Consider the following 19,973-nt stretch of genomic DNA (forward strand, 5'->3'; position numbering starts at 1 on the left):
ATGTGTGACATGTCATGATTCCCTTTAATTCCAGAAGTTTGGTCCTTAAGGGGTTAAATATATAATATAATTAATTTATATAATAACACTCCAACATTTTTATTTTTTGATATTTCATTGTTTAGTAGATAACTCTTTTATTTGTTATCCTAATGTGAAAATTGCCATATTTAAGGATACCAAATTAGAGAGGTATACACTAAACACATACACATAACCACAGATATACACATATCCATAGATATACACACACACACACATAATCACAGACCTGTGAACACACTCAAAGACATACACACATACACAGACCGACATTTACATAAACACATAATTACTGACATACACACAAATATCACATACACCCAGCCTCCCTACCTTGCTCTGCGAGAGCTGGAGTGGACACTATCCCTGGTGGTCAGTGGTTGCTGCTGTAATTGGATCACTATGCACAGATCTCTAGCTCGCCAAGTATTGATGCCGATGCTGAGATGACGTCATATCCCAACTGTCGACTCACTGCATGGCGCGCGAGAGAACTGTGCAGAAATAGCACAGTAAGTAATGGGCTCCCTGCCTCCCTCGCCGCCCCCCGCGGGTTGGACACGCCTGATTAGTGATGTCGCGAACACAAAATTTTCGGTTCGCGAACGGCGGACGCGAACTTCCGCAAACGTTCGCGAACCGGCGAACCGGGTGAACCGCCATTGACTTCAATGGGCAGGCGAATTTTAAAACCCACAGGGACTCTTTCTGGCCACAATAGTGATGGAAAAGTTGTTTCAAGGGGACTAACACCTGGACTGTGGCATGCCGGAGGGGGATCCATGGCAAAACTCACATGGAAAATTACACAGTTGATGCAGAGTCTGGTTTTAATCCATAAAGGGCATAAATCACCTAACATTCCTAAATCACAATGGATATGGATTGACACCTGACATATGACATATTGACATCTTGACATATGGATTAACACCTGTCCTCAGAGACCCTGATACACACTGACACAGAGCAGAATAGGGACTGTTCCCCCTACATAGGGTCACTTGGCAGATATGGATTGACACCTATCCTAATGATCCCTGATACACACTGACACAGAGCAGAATAGGGACTGTTCCCCCTACATAGGGTCACTTGGCAGATATGGATTGACACCTGTCCTCAGGGACCCTGATACACACCGACACAGAACAGAATAGGGACTGTTCCCCCTACATAGGGTCACTTGGCAGATATGGATTGACACCTATCCTAATGATCCCTGATACACACTGACACAGAGCAGAATAGGGACTGTTCCTCCTACATAGGGTCACTTGGCAGATATGGATTGACACCTGTCCTCAGAGACCCTGATACACACTGACACAGAGCAGAATAGGGACTGTTCCCCCTACATAGGGTCACTTGGCAGATATGGATTGACACCTATCCTATGATCCCTGATACACACTGACACAGAGCAGAATAGGGACTGTTCCCCCTACATAGGGTCACTTGGCAGATATGGATTGACACTTATCCTAATGATCCCTGATACACACTGACACAGAGCAGAATAGGGACTGTTCCCCCTACATAGGGTCACTTGGCAGATATGGATTGACACCTGTCCTCAGGGACCCTGATACACACTGACACAGAGCAGAATAGGGACTGTTCCCCCTATATAGGGTCACTTGGCAGGTATGGATTGACACCTATCCTAATGATCCCTGATACACACTGACAAAGAGCAGAATAGGGACTGTTCCCCCTACATAGGGTCACTTGGCAGATATGGATTGACACCTGTCCTCAGGGACCCTGATACACACTGACACAGAGCAGAATAGGGACTGTTACCCCTACATAGGGTCACTTGGCAGATATGGATTGACACCTATCCTAATGATCCCTGATACACACTGACACAGAGCAGAATAGGGAATGTTCCCCCTACATAGGGTCACTTGGCAGATATGGATTGACACCTATCCTAATGATCCCTGATACACACTGACACAGAGCAGAATAGGCACTGTTCCCCCTACATAGGGTCACTTGGCAGATATGGACTGACACCTGTCCTCAGAGACCCTGATACACACTGACACAAAGCAGAATAGGGACTGTTCCCTCTACATAGGGTCACTTGGCAGATATGGATTGACACCTATCCTAATGATCCCTGATACACACTGACACAGAGCAGAATAGGCACTGTTCCCCCTACATAGGGTCACTTGGCAGATATGGATTGACACCTATCCTAATGATCCCTGATACACACTGACACAGAGCAGAATAGGGAATGTTCCCCCTACATAGGGTCACTTGGCAGATATGGATTGACACCTATCCTAATGATCCCTGATCCACACTGACACAGAGCAGAATAGGGATTGTTCCCCCTACATAGGGTCACTTGGCAGATATGGATTGACACCTGTCCTCAGGGACCCTGATACACATAGGGATCCTGACACAGAGCAGAATAGGGTCACTTGGCAGATATGGATTGACACCTATCTAATGATCCCTGATACACACTGACAAAGAGCAGAATAGGGACTGTTCCCCCTACACAGGGTCACTTGGCAGATATGGATTGACACCTATCCTAATGATCCCTGATATACACTGACACAGAGCAGAATAGGGACTGTCCCCCCTACATAGGGTCACTTGGCAGATATGGATTGACACCTGTCCTTAGAGACCCTGATACACACTGACACAGAGCAGAATAGGGACTGTTCCCCCTACATAGGGTCACTTGGCAGATATGGACTGACACCTGTCCTCAGAGACCCTGATACACACTGACACAAAGCAGAATAGGGACTGTTCCCCCTACATAGGGTCACTTGGCAGATATGGATTGACACCTATCCTAATGATCCCTGATACACACTGACACAGAGCAGAATAGGGACTGTTCCCCCTACATAGGGTCACTTGGCAGATATGGATTGACACCTATCCTAATGATCCCTGATACACACTGACACAGAGCAGAATAGGGAATGTTCCCCCTACATAGGGTCACTTGGCAGATATGGATTGACACCTATCCTAATGATCCCTGATCCACACTGACACAGAGCAGAATAGGGATTGTTCCCCCTACATAGGGTCACTTGGCAGATATGGATTGACACCTGTCCTCAGGGACCCTGATACACATAGGGATCCTGACACAGAGCAGAATAGGGTCACTTGGCAGATATGGATTGACACCTATCTAATGATCCCTGATACACACTGACAAAGAGCAGAATAGGGACTGTTCCCCCTACACAGGGTCACTTGGCAGATATGGATTGACACCTATCCTAATGATCCCTGATATACACTGACACAGAGCAGAATAGGGACTGTCCCCCCTACATAGGGTCACTTGGCAGATATGGATTGACACCTGTCCTTAGAGACCCTGATACACACTGACACAGAGCAGAATAGGGACTGTTCACCCTACATAGGGTAACTTGGCAGATATGGATTGACACCTATCCTAATGATCCCTGATCCCATTTTTAGCCAAAGGCAGCTCATCTCATCAGGCCTTTTTTAGTCGAATGTATCGCCCACTGTCAGTTCCTTCGGGATCCATCCCTCATTCATCTTAATAAAGGTGAGGTAATCTAGACTTTTTTGACCTAGGCGACTTCTCTTCTCAGTGACAATACCTCCTGCTGCACTGAAGGTCCTTTCTGACAGGACACTTGAAGCGGGGCAGGCCAGAAGTTCTATCGCAAATTGGGATAGCTCAGGCCACAGGTCAAGCCTGCACACCCAGTAGTCAAGGGGTTCATCGCTCCTCAGAGTGTCGATATCTACAGTTAAGGCGAGGTAGTCTGCTACCTGTCGGTCGAGTCGTTTTCTGAAGGTGGACCCCGAAGGGCTGTGGCGATGCGTAGGACTTAAAAAGCTCTGCATGTCCTCCATCAACAACACGTCTGTAAAGCGTCATGTCCTTGCCGGCGTGGTCGTGGGAGGAGGAGGATTACTTTCACCTCTTCCCCTGTTAGATTCCCGTTGTGCTGTGACATCACCCTTATACGCTGTGTAAAGCATACTTTTTAATTGATTTTGGAACTGCTGCATCCTTTCCGACTTGCCGAAATTCGGTAACATTTCAGGCACTTTCTGCTTATACCGGGGGTCTAGTAGCGTGGACACCCAGTACAGGTCGTTCTCCTTCAGCCTTTTTATATGAGGGTCCCTCAACAGGCACGACAGCATGAAAGACCCCATTTGCACAAGGTTGGATGCCGAGCTACTCATGTCCTGTTCCTCGTCCTCAGTGATCTCTCTGAAGGTATGTTCTTCCCTCAACCACGTACAACACCACGGGTACCAGATGGGTAACAACGAGCACCCTGGGATGCCTGTTGTAATTGGTCTTCCTCCTCCTCCTCAAAGCCACATTCCTCCTCTTACTCCTCTTCCTCACAATCCAGGTCCAGCAAGCGATGCTGATAAGGCTGTTTCTGGTGGTGATGGTGACCACAACTCTTCCTCTTCACGCTCATCTACGGCCTGATCCAGCACTCTTCGCAGGGCACGCTCCAGGAAGAAAACAAATGGTATGATGTCGCTGATGGTGCCTTCGGTGCGACTGACTAGGTTTGTCACCTCCTCAAAAGGACGCATGAGCCTACAGGCATTGTGCATGAGCGTCCAGTAACGTGGCAAAAAAATGCCCAGCTCCCCAGAGGCTGTCCTAGCACCCCGGTCATACAAATATTCATTAACGGCTTTTTCTTGTTGGAGCAGGCAGTCGAACATTAGGAGTGTTGAATTCCAACGTGTCGGGCTGTCGCAAATCAAGCGCCTCACTGGCATGTTGTTTCGCCGCTGGATATCTGCAAAGTGCGCCATGGCCGTGTAGGAACGCCTGAAATGGCCAAACACCTTCCTGGCCTGCTTCAGGACGTCCTGTAAGCCTGTGTACTTATGCACAAAGCGTTGTACGATCAGATTACACACATGTGCCATGCACGGCACATGTGTCAACTTGCCCAACTTCAATGCCGCCAACAAATTTGTTCCGTTGTGAAAAACTTTTTTCTTTTTAAAGGCACGCTATTGTGACACCAGATATGAGTGGCAAAGTACACTGGCAGAGGTTGTCAGAGTACACGCTGAAGGCCTGACACCCAGCCGCTTCCAGACAATTAACTGCTATTAGCTTACAGTGAAAAACTTTTTTTCTTTTTAAAGGCACGCTATAGTGACACCAGATATGAGTGGCAAAGTGCACTTGCAGAGGTTGGCAGAGTACGCGCTGAAGGCCTCATGCCCGCTTTAAGGACACTATTCACTATTCACTATTAGCTTACAGTGAAAAACTTTTTTTTCTTTTTAAAGGCACGCTATTGTGACACCAGATATGAGTGGCAAAGTACACTGGCAGAGGTTGGCAGAGTACACGCTGAAGGCCTGACACCCGCTTTAAGGACACTGACTGCTATTAGCTTACAGTGAAAAACTTTTTTTCTTTTTAAAGGCACGCTATAGTGACACCAGATATGAGTGGCAAAGTGCACTTGCAGATGTTGGCAGAGTACACGCTGAAGGCCTGAAACCCGCTTTAAGGACACTGACTGCTATTAGCTTACAGTGAAAAACGTTTTTCTTTTTAAAGGCACGCTATTGTGACACCAGATATGAGTGGCAAAGTGCACTTGCAGAGGTTGGCAGAGTACACGCTGAAGCTCTGACACCCGCTTTAAGGACACTGACTGCTATTAGCTTACAGTGAAAAACTTTTTTTCTTTTTAAAGGCACGCTATTTTGACACCAGATATGAGTGGCAAAGTGCACTTGCAGAGGTTGGCAGAGTACACGCTGAAGGCCTGACACCCAGACGCTTGCAGACAACTAACTGCTATTAGCTTACAGTGAAAAACTTTTTTTCTTTTTAAAGGCACGCTATAGTGACACCAGATATGAGTGGCAAAGTGCACTTGCAGAGGTTGGCAGAGTACACGCTGAAGGCCTGACACCCAGACGCTTGCAGACAACTAACTGCTATTAGCTTACAGTGAAAAACTTTTTTTCTTTTTAAAGGCACGCTATAGTGACACCAGATATGAGTGGCAAAGTGCACTTGCAGATGTTGGCAGAGTACACGCTGAAGGCCTGACACCCACTTTAAGGACAGGTTGGCAGATTACACGCTGAAGGCCTGAAACCCAGACGCTTGCAGACAACTAACTGCTATTAGCTTACAGTGAAAAACTTTTTTTCTTTTTAAAGGCACGCTATAGTGACACCAGATATGAGTGGCAAAGTGCACTTGCAGATGTTGGCAGAATACACGCTGAAGCTCTGACACCCGCTTTAAGGACACTGACTGCTATTAGCTTACAGTGAAAAACTTTTTTTCTTTTTAAAGGCACGCTATAGTGACACCAGATATGAGTGGCAAAGTGCACTTGCAGAGGTTGGCAGAGTACACGCTGAAGGCCTCACGCCCGCTTTAAGGACACTGACTGCTATTAGCTTACAGTGAAAAACTTTTTTTCTTTTTAAAGGCACGCTATTGTGACACCAGATATGAGTGGCAAAGTACACTGGCAGAGGTTGGCAGAGTACACGCTGAAGGCCTGACACCCGCTTTAAGGACACTGACTGATATTAGCTTACAGTGAAAAACGTTTTTTCTTTTTAAAGGCACGCTATTGTGACACCAGATATGAGTGGCAAAGTGCACTTGCAGAGGTTGGCAGAGTACACGCTGAAGGCCTGACACCCAGACGCTTGCAGACAACTAACTGCTATTAGCTTACAGTGAAAAACTTTTTTTCTTTTTAAAGGCACGCTATTGTGACACCAGATATGAGTGGCAAAGTGCACTTGCAGATGTTGGCAGAGTACACGCTGAAGGCCTGACACCCGCTTTAAGGACACTGACTGCTATTAGCTTACAGTGAAAAACTTTTTTTCTTTTTAAAGGCACGCTATTGTGACACCAGATATGAGTGGCAAAGTGCACTTGCAGAGGTTGGCAGAGTACACGCTGAAGGCCTGACACCCAGACGCTTGCAGACAACTAACTGCTATTCAATCTATTACAGTGAAAACGTTTTTTTTAGTTTTTAAATGCATGCTTAAGCTATTGTGACACCAGATATGAGTGGTGGCACTGGGCAAGTGGGCACAGTATCCACTGTGAGCCTGACACAGAAGCTGGCATTTGCTGGAATGTGTCTGCTGACCGTGAGGCACAGGGTCAAAGTTTACTCAATGATGACGAATAGGGGGCGGATTGAACCGCGCATGTGTTCGCCCACCGTGGCGAACGCGAACACGCTATGTTCGCCAGGAACTATTCGCCAGCGAACAGTTCGGTACATCACTACGCCTGATTTAAGGAAGACAATTTTTATCACACTCCTATGTCTTTTCAGGTGGTCCGGAACATGTAAGGAAGATTTTTCTTTGGCTTTTTCCCCCCCTGTTTGTTTATGTATTTGTTAAATAAATATTTCCTAAATATTTTTACAGCAGTGTGTGTGTATTCAGCAGTCTGTTTGTGTACTCTACAGTCGGTGTGTGTGTGTGTTTGTGTGTATTCAGCAGCCTGTGTGTGTGTGTATTCAGCAATCTGTGTGTGTGTGTATTCAGCAGTCTGTGTGTATACTCAGCACACACACCGACTGCTGAATACACACACGCACAGATTGCTGAATACACACACACCCAGGCTGCTGAATACAAATGAATACACACACACACAGTGCTGAATACACAGACTGCCTGTCCCTCTCCCCCCTTTCTTCTTACCTTCATCCAGGGAGGGGGACACACTACCAGCCCTGGTGGTCTAGTAGTGAGTAGTGCTCTTTAGCCTGCAGCTCTTCTGGCTGCAGGCTGTCTGTAGTTCTCCCGCAAGGTTAGTGCTGTGTCGTAGCGTTGCCATGCTCCGATCAGCATTCTCAAGGGAGGAACTTCCTCCCAGCTCCCTCTTCCCTCTGTCACGGACGAAGGGCCTCTCGGGCGGGTGAGGGAGATCATTGAGATCTCGAGAGGGCCCAAAGCAGCTCAGCTCATTCCGGGACACTACATTGTCCCGGAACGAGGGTGCCCGGGACCCGGGACAGACTCTTAACGTTCGGGACTGTCCCGGGCAATCCGGACACTTGGGCACCCTACCTCGACTGTCAAAATAGACTATTAAACCCTGTAGCAAACGCCTTTAATAATTATTTTGTTGGATGTGCTACCTGGTTCCTAGGATAACGAATGACACTTGTTTTCAGACCACAAAAAAAGATCAGGCCCTGCTACATCTGCAAAATCCTCATATAGAGTGATTAAATTTTAGACCCGTGGCTGTTAGTGTCGTTAATAAACATCTTAATAATTTAAAAATGAAAAACCAGTGTGGACCAGATCAAATACCAGCTATGTTGCTGAAGCTCAGCCGGCAATTGCTAAACCTGTCACTACCCTTATCAATGAATCCCTGGTGTCTGGATACATACCCACACTTTGGAAGACTGCAAAAGTAGTAACTATCCATAAAAGTGGTGACAATATTTTGGTATCTAACTATTGCCCAATATCATTGCTCTCAGTTTTGTCAAACATCCTGGAAAAATGCGTCCACACGCAACTATGTGAGTATTACCAACAATCAAACTATCTGACCCCTGATGAATCAGGCTTTTGTTCAAATCACTTAACTTTGGGGGGCGTGGCCGACTACGGAGCTGAAAAGTCGCATATCTGTGGAGCTCTGCTTCGGCCCCACAGATCAAGAGTCATTACACAGAGTAATCCGCTCCAAAACCACACAGATTACCTGCCACCCAACAGCTGACAACATGGGGCGCAAACATAGGAAGCAAACCCCCATGGAGAGACCCGTGGCACCCGACATCAGGCTTGCATTCCAAGATGGCGCCGGAGCCGCAGAGAGAGCTGGAGACCTCTGACGAATCCCAAGAAGAGAGGGACTCCCAAGCCTCACCACAACCTGATGATAACCCTCACAGGTCTGAATCGGAGGATGATGACTCTCCATCCACAAACAGGGATATCAGAAAGCTGCTGACAGATCTAAGACAGTCTGGAAGGCCGATTTAAAGGAGACCCAAGCTGAAATAGGGGTCCTACAGCAGAGAGTAGGGGAGGTGGAGGCCAGAGAAAAATGCAGAGACAACCAACTCAAAGACACCAAGCAGCAGCTGAACGGACTTGGTGAGCAGGTCCGGCTCCTACACGGAACGGTGGTTTCACTTGAGTCCAGACACCGCCTCCGCAACATACGCCTCAGGGGCATCCCTGAAACAGTGGGCGGAGAAGACCTACTGCCCTTTGTTCGGAGTCTTACCTCCTCAATGGGCCTCAGGTGTAACCCAGACACCCCACTGATACTATCCACCTTCCGAGTGCGCAAATCGCCAGCAGCACCTGCAGGTGCCCCCAGAGACATGATAGCTACCACCAGAGACGTAGCGGTGAGAGCCGCCATCATGGCCAGTTCTAGACCACTGGGGTCAGTGAAATTTGAGAGATGCGAAGTGGCCATGTACAGTGACCTTCCTTTAGCTTTACTGGCCGCCAGGAGACAACTGGCACCGGTCGCCAAGAGACTGAGAGAGCACTCCGTCAGTTACCAGTGGGGCACGGAGGGGTCACTGGTGGTGCAACAGGGCACCAACGTATTCACTCTGCCCGCAGGGGAATACCCAGAGACATTCCTCAAAAAGCTAGGCATGGTAGCCAACGGGCACAGCAATCGAACTGAGAAACGCAACACTTAGTTATAACATTGTTATTTATATGTTTATATGTTCATATGGTTCTTAGGAGTTTCTTCATACTCTTAACTCACTACTCCACACCTATCAATCTAATCACCTAACTGACTTTACATTCACAAAGCAGGTCAGTAGAGGAGGCCAAAGTTACATAACCTCATTAGCAGTGTTCTCCGTATAAATGTAGTAACGGGCAACGAAATACCTCGCACTGCTACTGTACATATCTCACTGAAACCGTGATTATTGCTATGTTTGTAAACCCAACAAAATTTACTTGTTCTTGTTATAACCTATACAACAACCCATACAATGGAAAATGTATACTGTGTGTACAAAACCCAATAAAATCCAAATTAAAAAAAAAAAAAAATCACTTAACTTCGACTGCCCTCTTAAAAGTTTGCAATGACATCCAAATTGGCATGGAACAAGGAGACTTAACTGTAGCTTTTTTCCTTGATTTTGCCAAAGCATTTGACACAGTAGACCATGGCATTTTTTTTGCTAAAACTTAAAAACTCAGGTATTGTTGGTTGTCCCCTAACCTGTCGTTTCGATTTTGATTATATGTATAAGACCGATTGCAATATGTGGCCATTTCTGATAGCATCTCCCTCCCTCTTCCAGTCCCGTGTGGTGTTCCCCAAGTCTCCATACTCGGCCCCTTGCTATTCACATTATTTAAAGAATGATGTGCCTAATGTCTGCAAAGCCTCAACTGTACACATGCAGACGACACTGTAATCTCTGCTAGTAAACCCAATCTACCGCAGCTTGAGGCTGTGCTCCAAAACCAATTCACAGAGGTAGAAAGGTGGATAGCGGTTAACAAACTCTTGCTAAACACTGACAAAACTGTTACAATGATCTTTGGAACTGTACCTAAATTACGTAAACTACAAAATCAACAACAATGTATCAGAACAAATTCAAAGAGCACACTGACAGCAGTCTGTTCTTTCAAATATCTATGTATGTTGCTGGACCCCAATCTATACTTCGCCTTCATACTGAATAAATCTCTTCAAAGCTTTACACAAAACTAGGTGCCCTGTAAAGAAACAAATCCTGCCTAAGTCCTACAGTAAGGAAACAGATAGTGCAACAAATGCTAATGCCGGTCATTGATTATGGGGATGTAGTGCATGCACCCGCACCACAAACCCACCTTAATGAACTTAATACGTTATATAATTTCTTCTGCCGCATTGCACTAGAATGTAATTACTTTACCCACCACTGTGGTATGTTTAAAGAGCTAAACTGGCTATCGCTGGAATCAAGACGCACTCTTCATCTTTCCAGCCTTGTGCATAAGAGTTTTTTGTAGGAAGCTCCCACCCTACCCGAGTAGAATGCTCTCCACGGCTGTTCCCACCTTCTTTAACCTCTGATCCAGTACTAGCACAATATTTAGCATACTGCAATACAGAAATAAAGTGGCTTGATCCTCATTTTCCTACAGAGCACCACAATTATGGAATAACCTCAGGGACACAGTCAAATCTTCATTCAATCTAAAATCTTTTAAGAGATGGCCTCAGCACAGAATGCACCTGTCATGGTTGACTATATTTATTACCTGTTATGTATTAAATTTATATTTATACATAACTCCCTGGACTTTCTGTCTGGGTTGTCAGGCAGGTCCCGCAAATTGTAATTAATAAAATGACCTTATTATGTAAAAATATTACATAAATATATACGTAGAATTAATATATATATTATTTCGTTCTACATGTATTTTGATATCAATATATATATATATATTAATATCAAAATACAACTGGAATGAAATTACACACATGTGTATCAAGATCTTGAAAAAGACCCTTTTATAACTAAATAAATATCCCAGCCCTCTTTTATGGGATGTGCGTGGGCTGATGCTTACAGTCTCTTAATATAACCATCCCTTTCCAGGCTATATTTTTATGAATGCCCACCTAACTATTAGTTTACCAGATAAATATTAACTCATAGACTGATTGCATGGTTATTCGGCATTTGGATCCCCAATAAAAAGTATAATGAATATTACAATGAATGACTCCAACCATTTCACATTAAGAAAATTTTGTAACTGACCTCATAGAGTGCATTCATGAGCTATGGGTCTAGCCATAGGCAAGTCAGTTAGAACACTAATATACCTTTATGTTTATATCACAAAGTATGTAATTCTATTCACTTACTGGTCACACTTTTTTCTGAAAATTCCTTGTTTAGTTTATCTGAAATGCAAAATTTTACACATCAAAAGAGAAAGACAACATTGCACATATACATACATTTTCTTTTCTTTTTTTATTGCTAAGCAGACACTGATCAGCTACAGGGAAATCTAAACAAGCTATTATAATACTTTGATTTGGTTTTCTAAATCAATTGAATGCCATGAGTTAAATACTCACTTGATAATTCAAGGGTTGGTATGAAAATCTTACATCATTTCTATAGTATGTTCTAATCATTTTCTAGCTAATTAGAAATAATTTAACACATGTTAACTTAGTTACCTTGTATGCATCCTTAAAGCTATAAAGACATTTTCACAGTGAGTTTTATTAGATGTTTATGACTATTAAGAGATGCCCCTAAGAGATTTGTAACTCCATTTCATGTTTCATGAAATTCTAGCACTTAGTTGTCATTGTGTCCTAATTTTGTTTTATGGGTATAAATATTTAAAGTTGCACTCCAGGCATCAAAACAATGTCATCTCAATGATGTTGTTATGGTGCCAGGGGGCCCTGGGCACCTTATTACCTTTTAATGAAAACCGTTTTTGGCTACAGTAACCATTACTGGCATGTACCCCGTCCCCAAAATATATGCAGATTAAGAAAGGAAGAAAAAAAATGTTCAGACACCAACGTTAAATTCATACTATGCTTGCTAACGACAGATGTCCAATATTCACAGATTTACCATTACCCAGCCCAGAGATCTTAATTCCAGGATGGATAATGATACTGCCAGAAGTGTAGTTATATCTCTGTATGTGCAACATTTCAAACTGAAAGGCTGCACATACAGACTTCAAGCAGCATGGGCACTTCAAATCACTGAAGTTGTTATGGCCCTTGGAGTAACCCTTTAACGAGTTAACCAGAAAGTGGTCCAGGCAGCACATGTCTCCTCTGTCCATGGTACTTTACACATGCATTTTTCTCAATGGTAGAAGCCAGTGATAGTGGCTGCCACATTGAAGGTAAGAAAATTAGGAACATTAAAAGAGGACATATAGATCTCAAACTGTACCAAACCTGGATGGCAAAGAGAGTCTAGGGGGTCAGAGTGCTCTGTTAAGTCTTATTTCCACAAAACCCCAGGTAAAAAAAGAAATGAACATGCTATTCAACCATCAAAAGCCTTGTACCGAAAAGAGACAATTTAACAAATACAAACATAAAAAAAACTCTGCATCGACTCTGTGACTGAAGCTAAATAGGTAGCAGGAAAAAACAAAACTCTCATAAGGGCTTTAGCTATGCTAATCAGCGATCACCAACAAACAGAATACAACCGATTCAATGATGCCAGATATTGCAGCTCTGTCATCTTCAGGGGTGTTTGTATATTTTGCAAGTGCCTCAAAGGTGGCATCCCCATTTGGCATGTGGTAAGCAGACGTGAGCTATACTTGCCTTAAATTGTTAGTCGCAGGAGGACCATCTTCTCTTTAGCTCCTGGAGCTTTATCTTGCAGGAACCGTGTTACTGCTGTACTCTCATGCATGCACAAGAATACAGCAGAGGTCTGTGGGGAAGATGCCTGATTCCCCTGACAAAACATGACATTAGAAGCTCTGCCTTTTGTCAACTTCAGGCATGACCATAAGACAAAGTAGTCCCAATTTGACTGCTTTTGATTTTCAGTGAAATTCCAAAACAAACAATATGGGTATTTAATGAAGTTTACAAAGTTGCTGGGGAACGTATCGCTTGCCCCTGACTGCAACATTAAAGAGACACTCCAGGGTTAAAAATCAATAAATGTATATTTCTAACTTTGGAGTATCCCATAGTGAACTCAGATTTCAGACTCCCCTTGTTCATGTAAAAAAAAATAATTGAAAATAATGTTACTTCCTCAAATCCAACATTGAGACAGTCTCCTTGCTGCAGCTCCGCTTCACCATTGGGGTCCTATGGTCAAAGAGCACTGCATTTAAGAGTGAGCTCTCAAAGCAAGGAAGAGCCCCCTTTTGGTAAGGACTTCAGTAAGCTGAAGTGCTTTAGGAGTTTTGAATGTTCCTTTAATAACTTGCTTTATCTAAAATGTGGGACATCTGGACCAGTAAAACACATAACAATTATTAAAATACATTTATATCAAGTCTTAACAGAACTTTTGAATAATTTCCTGCACTTACCAATCACTGCACGTTCCTTCAGCAGATTGTCTGCAGGTCTCCTTAGGTTCATGGTCATGAAAACTTGATATACAAATTCAAGAACGTTCTCTTCACCATGGTAGTCCATAAGAATTTTTGCTGTTTTATTGCGGTCAGCACCTTCCAACAGTCCAAATTCAATGGGACATTTGCCATCTTCGTGAACATCTGACAACTTATACTGAAATCTTTCAAAATCTTCCTTTACAAGGTGATTCAAGGAGCGTAGAAGAATATCCCAAACGGTGCAATGTTGAATTTGTTTAGTATTCATAGAAGAACCTGAGAGAAGGCAACACAATAAATTGAACATTTAAGGGGACACTTTAAGCCAGGGCTCAACATAATTCAGATGCCAGGTCGCCATGCGACTAGGAATTTTGTCCTGGCACCTGGACTTTGTTAGCCCGTTCCCTCCGAGGTGGCTAGCCGAGGGAGCATGGAGACGAGCAGCCGGGTGCTGAGGAAGCATGGAGGTAAGCAGGCGGTCAGCCGTAATGTAATTGGGCTGCTGTGATGCTGGGAGCTGAAATATGAAGTCACTCTGGCATCACCAAACAGAGCATGAGGGAGAAGAGCAAGAAGAGCTTGAATATTTCAGAAGCCACACTGGACCCCAGGGAAACAATCTATTCCAGATCTCTCAAAGGTAGAGAGGCTGGGTGGACTTAAATTGAATTAAAACAAATAATTTGTGAGTGTGTGAGAGAATGTGTGTGTGTGTGTGTGTATGTCTGTCTGTCAGTGAGTGTGTGGCTGTCAGTGTGTGTGTGAGTTCGATCGCATGGAAAAGGTATTTTTACTCACCTTTCTTCCCATGCATACTGGTCTCGCCACGGCTGGCCCAGTCTCAATGGCTGAGATCATCAAGCTTCAAGATCTCAGTGAATCCAATGCTTTAATATAGGGAAGCTACTGTGCATGCTCAAAGGCTGCATCAATAAGCATCTCCTCATTGAGATGCATTGAAGCAATACATCTCTATGGGGAACATTCAGCACCTCCGTGCAGAGCATGAAGACTCTGAATGTAGGTGCTGCACAATGTGCAGCACTGAGACAGGAGGCACCTTTAGTGACCGTCAGAGTCAGTTTTGCCATTGAAAAGCATGCACGGACAGGCTACGGTCACCAGAACTACTACATTAATCTTTAGTGCTTCTGGTGAATATAATGTGCCTTTAAGAATTGTATTTTTGTCATTTGAAAATAAAGCTTAGTTAGTTTAAAAAAACCTGGCTCCTAACTTTGGTTGCTGGCTCCTAGATTCCACACAAATTTGTCAGGCCCTCTCTAAGCACCCAAATAATTTGTCTCAATAACTGTCCTTGCATCCTTCCAAACAAGAGCTGTGCTATTTCTGAGCAATGGCACTGTTTGCATTTTCCAGACTCATTCTTCACAGCCTTCAGAAAGGGGTAAGCAACCTTCTGCACTCCAGATGTTGTAGACTACATCCCCCTGAAGCTTTGCCCGAATTATGGCTGTAAAAGCATTACAGCAGATGCAGTCCACAACATTTGGAGTGTTGAAGGTTGCCTACCCCTGCTCTAGGGGCTCTTGACTAAAATCTGAGTATTCTGATGCCAGGTTATGTGTGTCCAGTGTTTCCTTACGAAAAGCATTTGCTTGATGGATCGAGGAGATCCATGTTTCTCTATGAGAGGCATTTGACTGGACACAGATTGAGTTTCATAATCTGATTTAGGAGGATCAGGCTGTAGTGATGGAACTGTCCAAGTGCTAGATTACAGGTACGTTTATAGGGACACTTTAAATAGTCACCAAAACAACGTTAGCTTAACGAAGTGGATTTAGTGTATAGATCATGCCCCTGCAGTCTTACTGCTCAATTACCGTATATACTCGAGTATAAGCCGAGTTTTTCAGCCCATTTTTTGGGCTGAAAAACCCCAACTCGGCTTATACTCGAGTCAGAGTCTGTATTATGGCAATTTGCATTGCCATAATACAGACTGGGGGAGAGGGGGGCTGGCAGAGCTGTACTTACCTTTCCTGCAGCTCCTGTCAGCTCTCTCCTCCTCCGCGCCGTCCGTTCAGCACCTCGGTCAGCTCCCAGTGTAAGTCTCGCGAGAGCCGCGGCTCTCGCGAGACTTACAGTGTGAGCTGACAGAGGGAGCTGCACAGACCGCGCGGAGGAGGAGAGAGCTGACAGGAGCTGCAGGAAAGGTAAGTACAGCTCTGCCAGCCCCCCTCTCCCCCCCACTGAACTACCAATGCCACTGGACCACCAGGGAAGGAGCCCCCCTCCCTGCCATATATCAAGCAGGGAGGGGGGACGAAAAAAAAATATAAATAAAATAATTAAAAAAAATTAATAATAATAAAAAAAAGGGGTATAAGGACCACTATGGGAGGGGGGGGGGGTATAAGGACCACTATGGGAGGGAGGTAGTGGGTTAAGGACCACTATGGGAGGGAGGGGGGTATAAGGACCGCTATGGGAGGGAGGGGGGGTATAAGGACCACTATGGGAGGGAGGGGGGGGGTAAGGACCACTATGGGAGGGGGGGGGGTAAGGACCACTATGGGAGGGAGGGGGGGGGATAAGGACCACTATGGGAGGGAGGGGGGGGATAAGGACCACTATGGGAGGGAGGGGGGTATAAGGACCACTATGGGAGGGAGGGGGGGATAAGGACCACTATGGGAGGGAGGGGGATAAGGACCACTATTGGAGGGAGGGGGGTATAAGGACCACTATGGGAGGGAGGGGGGGTATAAGGACCACTATGGGAGGGGGTGGGATAAGGACCACTATGGGAGGGAGGGGGGGTATAAGGACCATTATGGGAGGGAGGGGGGGGTATATGGACCACTATGGGAGGGATGGGGGGGGGATAAGGAACACTATGGGAGGGAGAAGGGGGATAAGGACCACTATGAGAGGGAGGGGGTGGGATAAGGACCACTATGGGAGGGGAGGGGGAAGTAAGGACCACTAGGGGAGGGGAGGGTAAGGACCACTAGGGGAGGGGTGAGTCAGGACCACTGGGGGGGGGAGTGAAGGAACACGGGGGTGGGGAGGTAAGGACCACTGAGGGAGGAGGAGGGGAAGTCAGGACATATGGGGGGGGGAGGGGGCAGCAAAAAATGTTTTGCCTACGGCGGCAAATATCCTTGCACCGGCCCTGCACACACTGCATTCACACACTGCATTCATGCACACACACACTGCATTCATGCACACACACACTGCACTCATACACACACTGCACTCATACACACACTGCACTCATACACACACGCTGCACTCATACACACACGCTGCACTCATACACACACACATACGCACACACTGCATTCATTATACACACACTGTAAATAAATATTCAATTAATATATTTTTTTTAGGATCTAATTTTATTTAGAAATTTACCAGTAGCTGCTGCATTTCCCACCCTAGTCTTATACTCGAGTCAATAAGTTTTCCCAGTTTTTTGGGATAAAATTAGGGGCCTCGGCTTATATTCGGGTCGGCTTATACTCGAGTATATACGGTATCTGCCAATTAACCCCTTAACCCCTTAAGGACACATGACGTGTGTGACACGTCATAATTCCATTTTATTCCAGAAGTTTGGTCCTTACGGGGTTAAGGACGCATGACGGAAATTTTCCGTCATTGCAGCACTCCCCTTAAGGACGCTGGACGGAAAATGTCCGTCATAAATGAAAATTAACCCCTGATTGCCACAATCGCGGCAATCGTGGGGTTAATCTTCCTGTAGTGTGTCTCCATATCGGAGGCACACTACCATGGGCAGTTTCACTGATTCAGCCCATGTGATCGCTCTGACCGGGAGTCAGAGTGATCACACATGCTGCAGTGAAACCCGATCTGTTTCCCTGCAGCTCTGTGTGAGCTGTGAACAGCAGAGAGACAGATTGGTGCTGATCTGTCTCTGGCTGTAAAAAAAAGTGTTTGTAGCAAAATCCCACCCCCCTCACCTCTTTCAAATAAAATTTAACCCCTTCCCTGCCTGCAGTGGTCAAAATACAGATCACAGTATTTCACTGTGATCTGATTTTTTTCTTTTAACCCCTGAGGGTTAACTTTTATTTTTTTTAATCCTCAGGGGTTAAATTTATTTAATTAATTCTTTTAAATATTTTAAAATATTTATTTATTTAGCTAAGGTGGGTAGAAGTTAGTGGGGAAATTTGGGGATTTACGGTTAGGCTAGTTAGGGGTTAAAAGTAAAAAAAAACAATAAAAAGTTAAAAAAACTTTTGAAAAGTTTAAACAAAGTTTTAAAATAGTAAAATAAGTTGTTAAATGCTAAATAAAACTTTTTAAAAGTTAAAAAAAACTTTTAAAAAGTAAAAAAAAAATAAAAAAAAGGGGGAAAATGCGTATTACCGCTACACTTGGTACAGGCTAGCGAAAAAATGATACCACGGTAAGGTTTCAAATATGCCCTTTGAAACACCCTGGGATGTCTTCTTTAGGAAATGGTATGCCTTTATGGGGTAGCTGGAATAATTAACCTACAAACAAACCTCCAAAGTGGGGTATGGACACAGCGTAAAAATGTAAAGTTTGAAAAAACTTAAATGGCTGTGTCTCAAATGTGCCCCTTCAATGTCCGCATATACCTGGCAAAGGTACATATGGGGGTATTGATGTGCTCAGATGACACAGCTGAGCAAGATAGGAAGTATTATATAGCTGTAGCACACATAAGGTTTGCAAAATACACAGTACAAACTCACGGTGTGTGTCAAAAAAGCAGAAAAAATGCTTATTACCACTACACTTGGTACAAGCTAGCAGAAAAATGATCCCCTACTAAGGTTCAAAATATGCCTTTTGAAATACCCTGGGATGTCTTCTTTAAGAAATAGTATGCTTTTATGTGATAGTTGGAATATATAGCCTGCTAAAAAACTTCAAAGTGGGGTAACAATACAGCGTAAAAATTCAAAGTTTGACAAAACCTGCAATGGCTGTGTCTGAAATGTGCCCCTTCAACGTCCCCATATAACTGGCAAAGGTACATACGGGGGTATTTCTGTACTCAGACAACATAGCTGAGCAACATATAAAGTATTATAAAGCCGTAGCACACATAAGGTTTGCAAAATATACAGTACAAACTCACTGTGTGTCAAAAAGGCAGAAAAAAATGCTTTTTACCACTGCACTTGATACAAGCTAACGGAAAAATTATCCCACGCTAAGGTTCAAAATTTGCCATTTGAAATACCTTTGGGCGTTTTCTTTAAGAAATAGTATGCCTTTTTGGGGTAATTGGAAAAAGCAGCCTGCTAACATATTTAAAAATAGAATACGGACCCATTAAAACTCTCCATGTAAATTCACACTTAAAAACCTGAACTTATCACATCTCTTTCACAGCACTGTAACTTCACAAAATAGTGTCTGGGTCATATATTGGGCATATTGTTTTACTCAGAAGAGGTAACTGAGCATACTTAGGGGGAATTTATGACAGTGGCACTTATCAAATGTAAGAAATACCCATCGAAAATGCAACATGTATGTAAAAAAATGTATTTATTTTTTCTCACCACAAAATTTGAAATAAATTGGTGAAAACATGGTGGCAAGTTAAGGTATAATATATGCCTAATAACATACCCTTGGGTGTCTGCTTTCTCAAATGGAAGGCCTTTATGGGGTTATTTGAACAGTAAAATGGCTATAATGCCACAAATTCAGACATATGACCATCTATGAAAATTCCAACTATAGAAACTGAAATAGCATGGTCTCCTATATGGCACTGTAGCACAGAATAGGGGCAAAGGTATACAATG

General features: G+C 44.2%; 1 protein-coding gene across 1 annotated transcript in view; it reads right to left on the bottom strand.

The window, feature by feature from the left end:
- LOC134608802 (NACHT, LRR and PYD domains-containing protein 3-like) overlaps positions 1 to 19,973 on the bottom strand; it is a 243,579-nt gene that overhangs the window by 180,993 nt on the left and 42,613 nt on the right. Inside the window, exons 3-4 of the mRNA XM_063451911.1 lie at positions 14,149 to 14,451; positions 11,966 to 12,004 (exon numbers count right to left, since the gene is read on the bottom strand). Of these exons, the coding sequence (XP_063307981.1) occupies positions 11,966 to 12,004; positions 14,149 to 14,451 (342 nt within the window). The remainder of the gene's footprint in view (positions 1 to 11,965; positions 12,005 to 14,148; positions 14,452 to 19,973) is intronic.

The sequence above is a fragment of the Pelobates fuscus genome, chromosome 4 (assembly GCF_036172605.1).
Source record: "Pelobates fuscus isolate aPelFus1 chromosome 4, aPelFus1.pri, whole genome shotgun sequence".
Taxonomy (NCBI): Eukaryota; Metazoa; Chordata; class Amphibia; order Anura; family Pelobatidae; genus Pelobates; species Pelobates fuscus.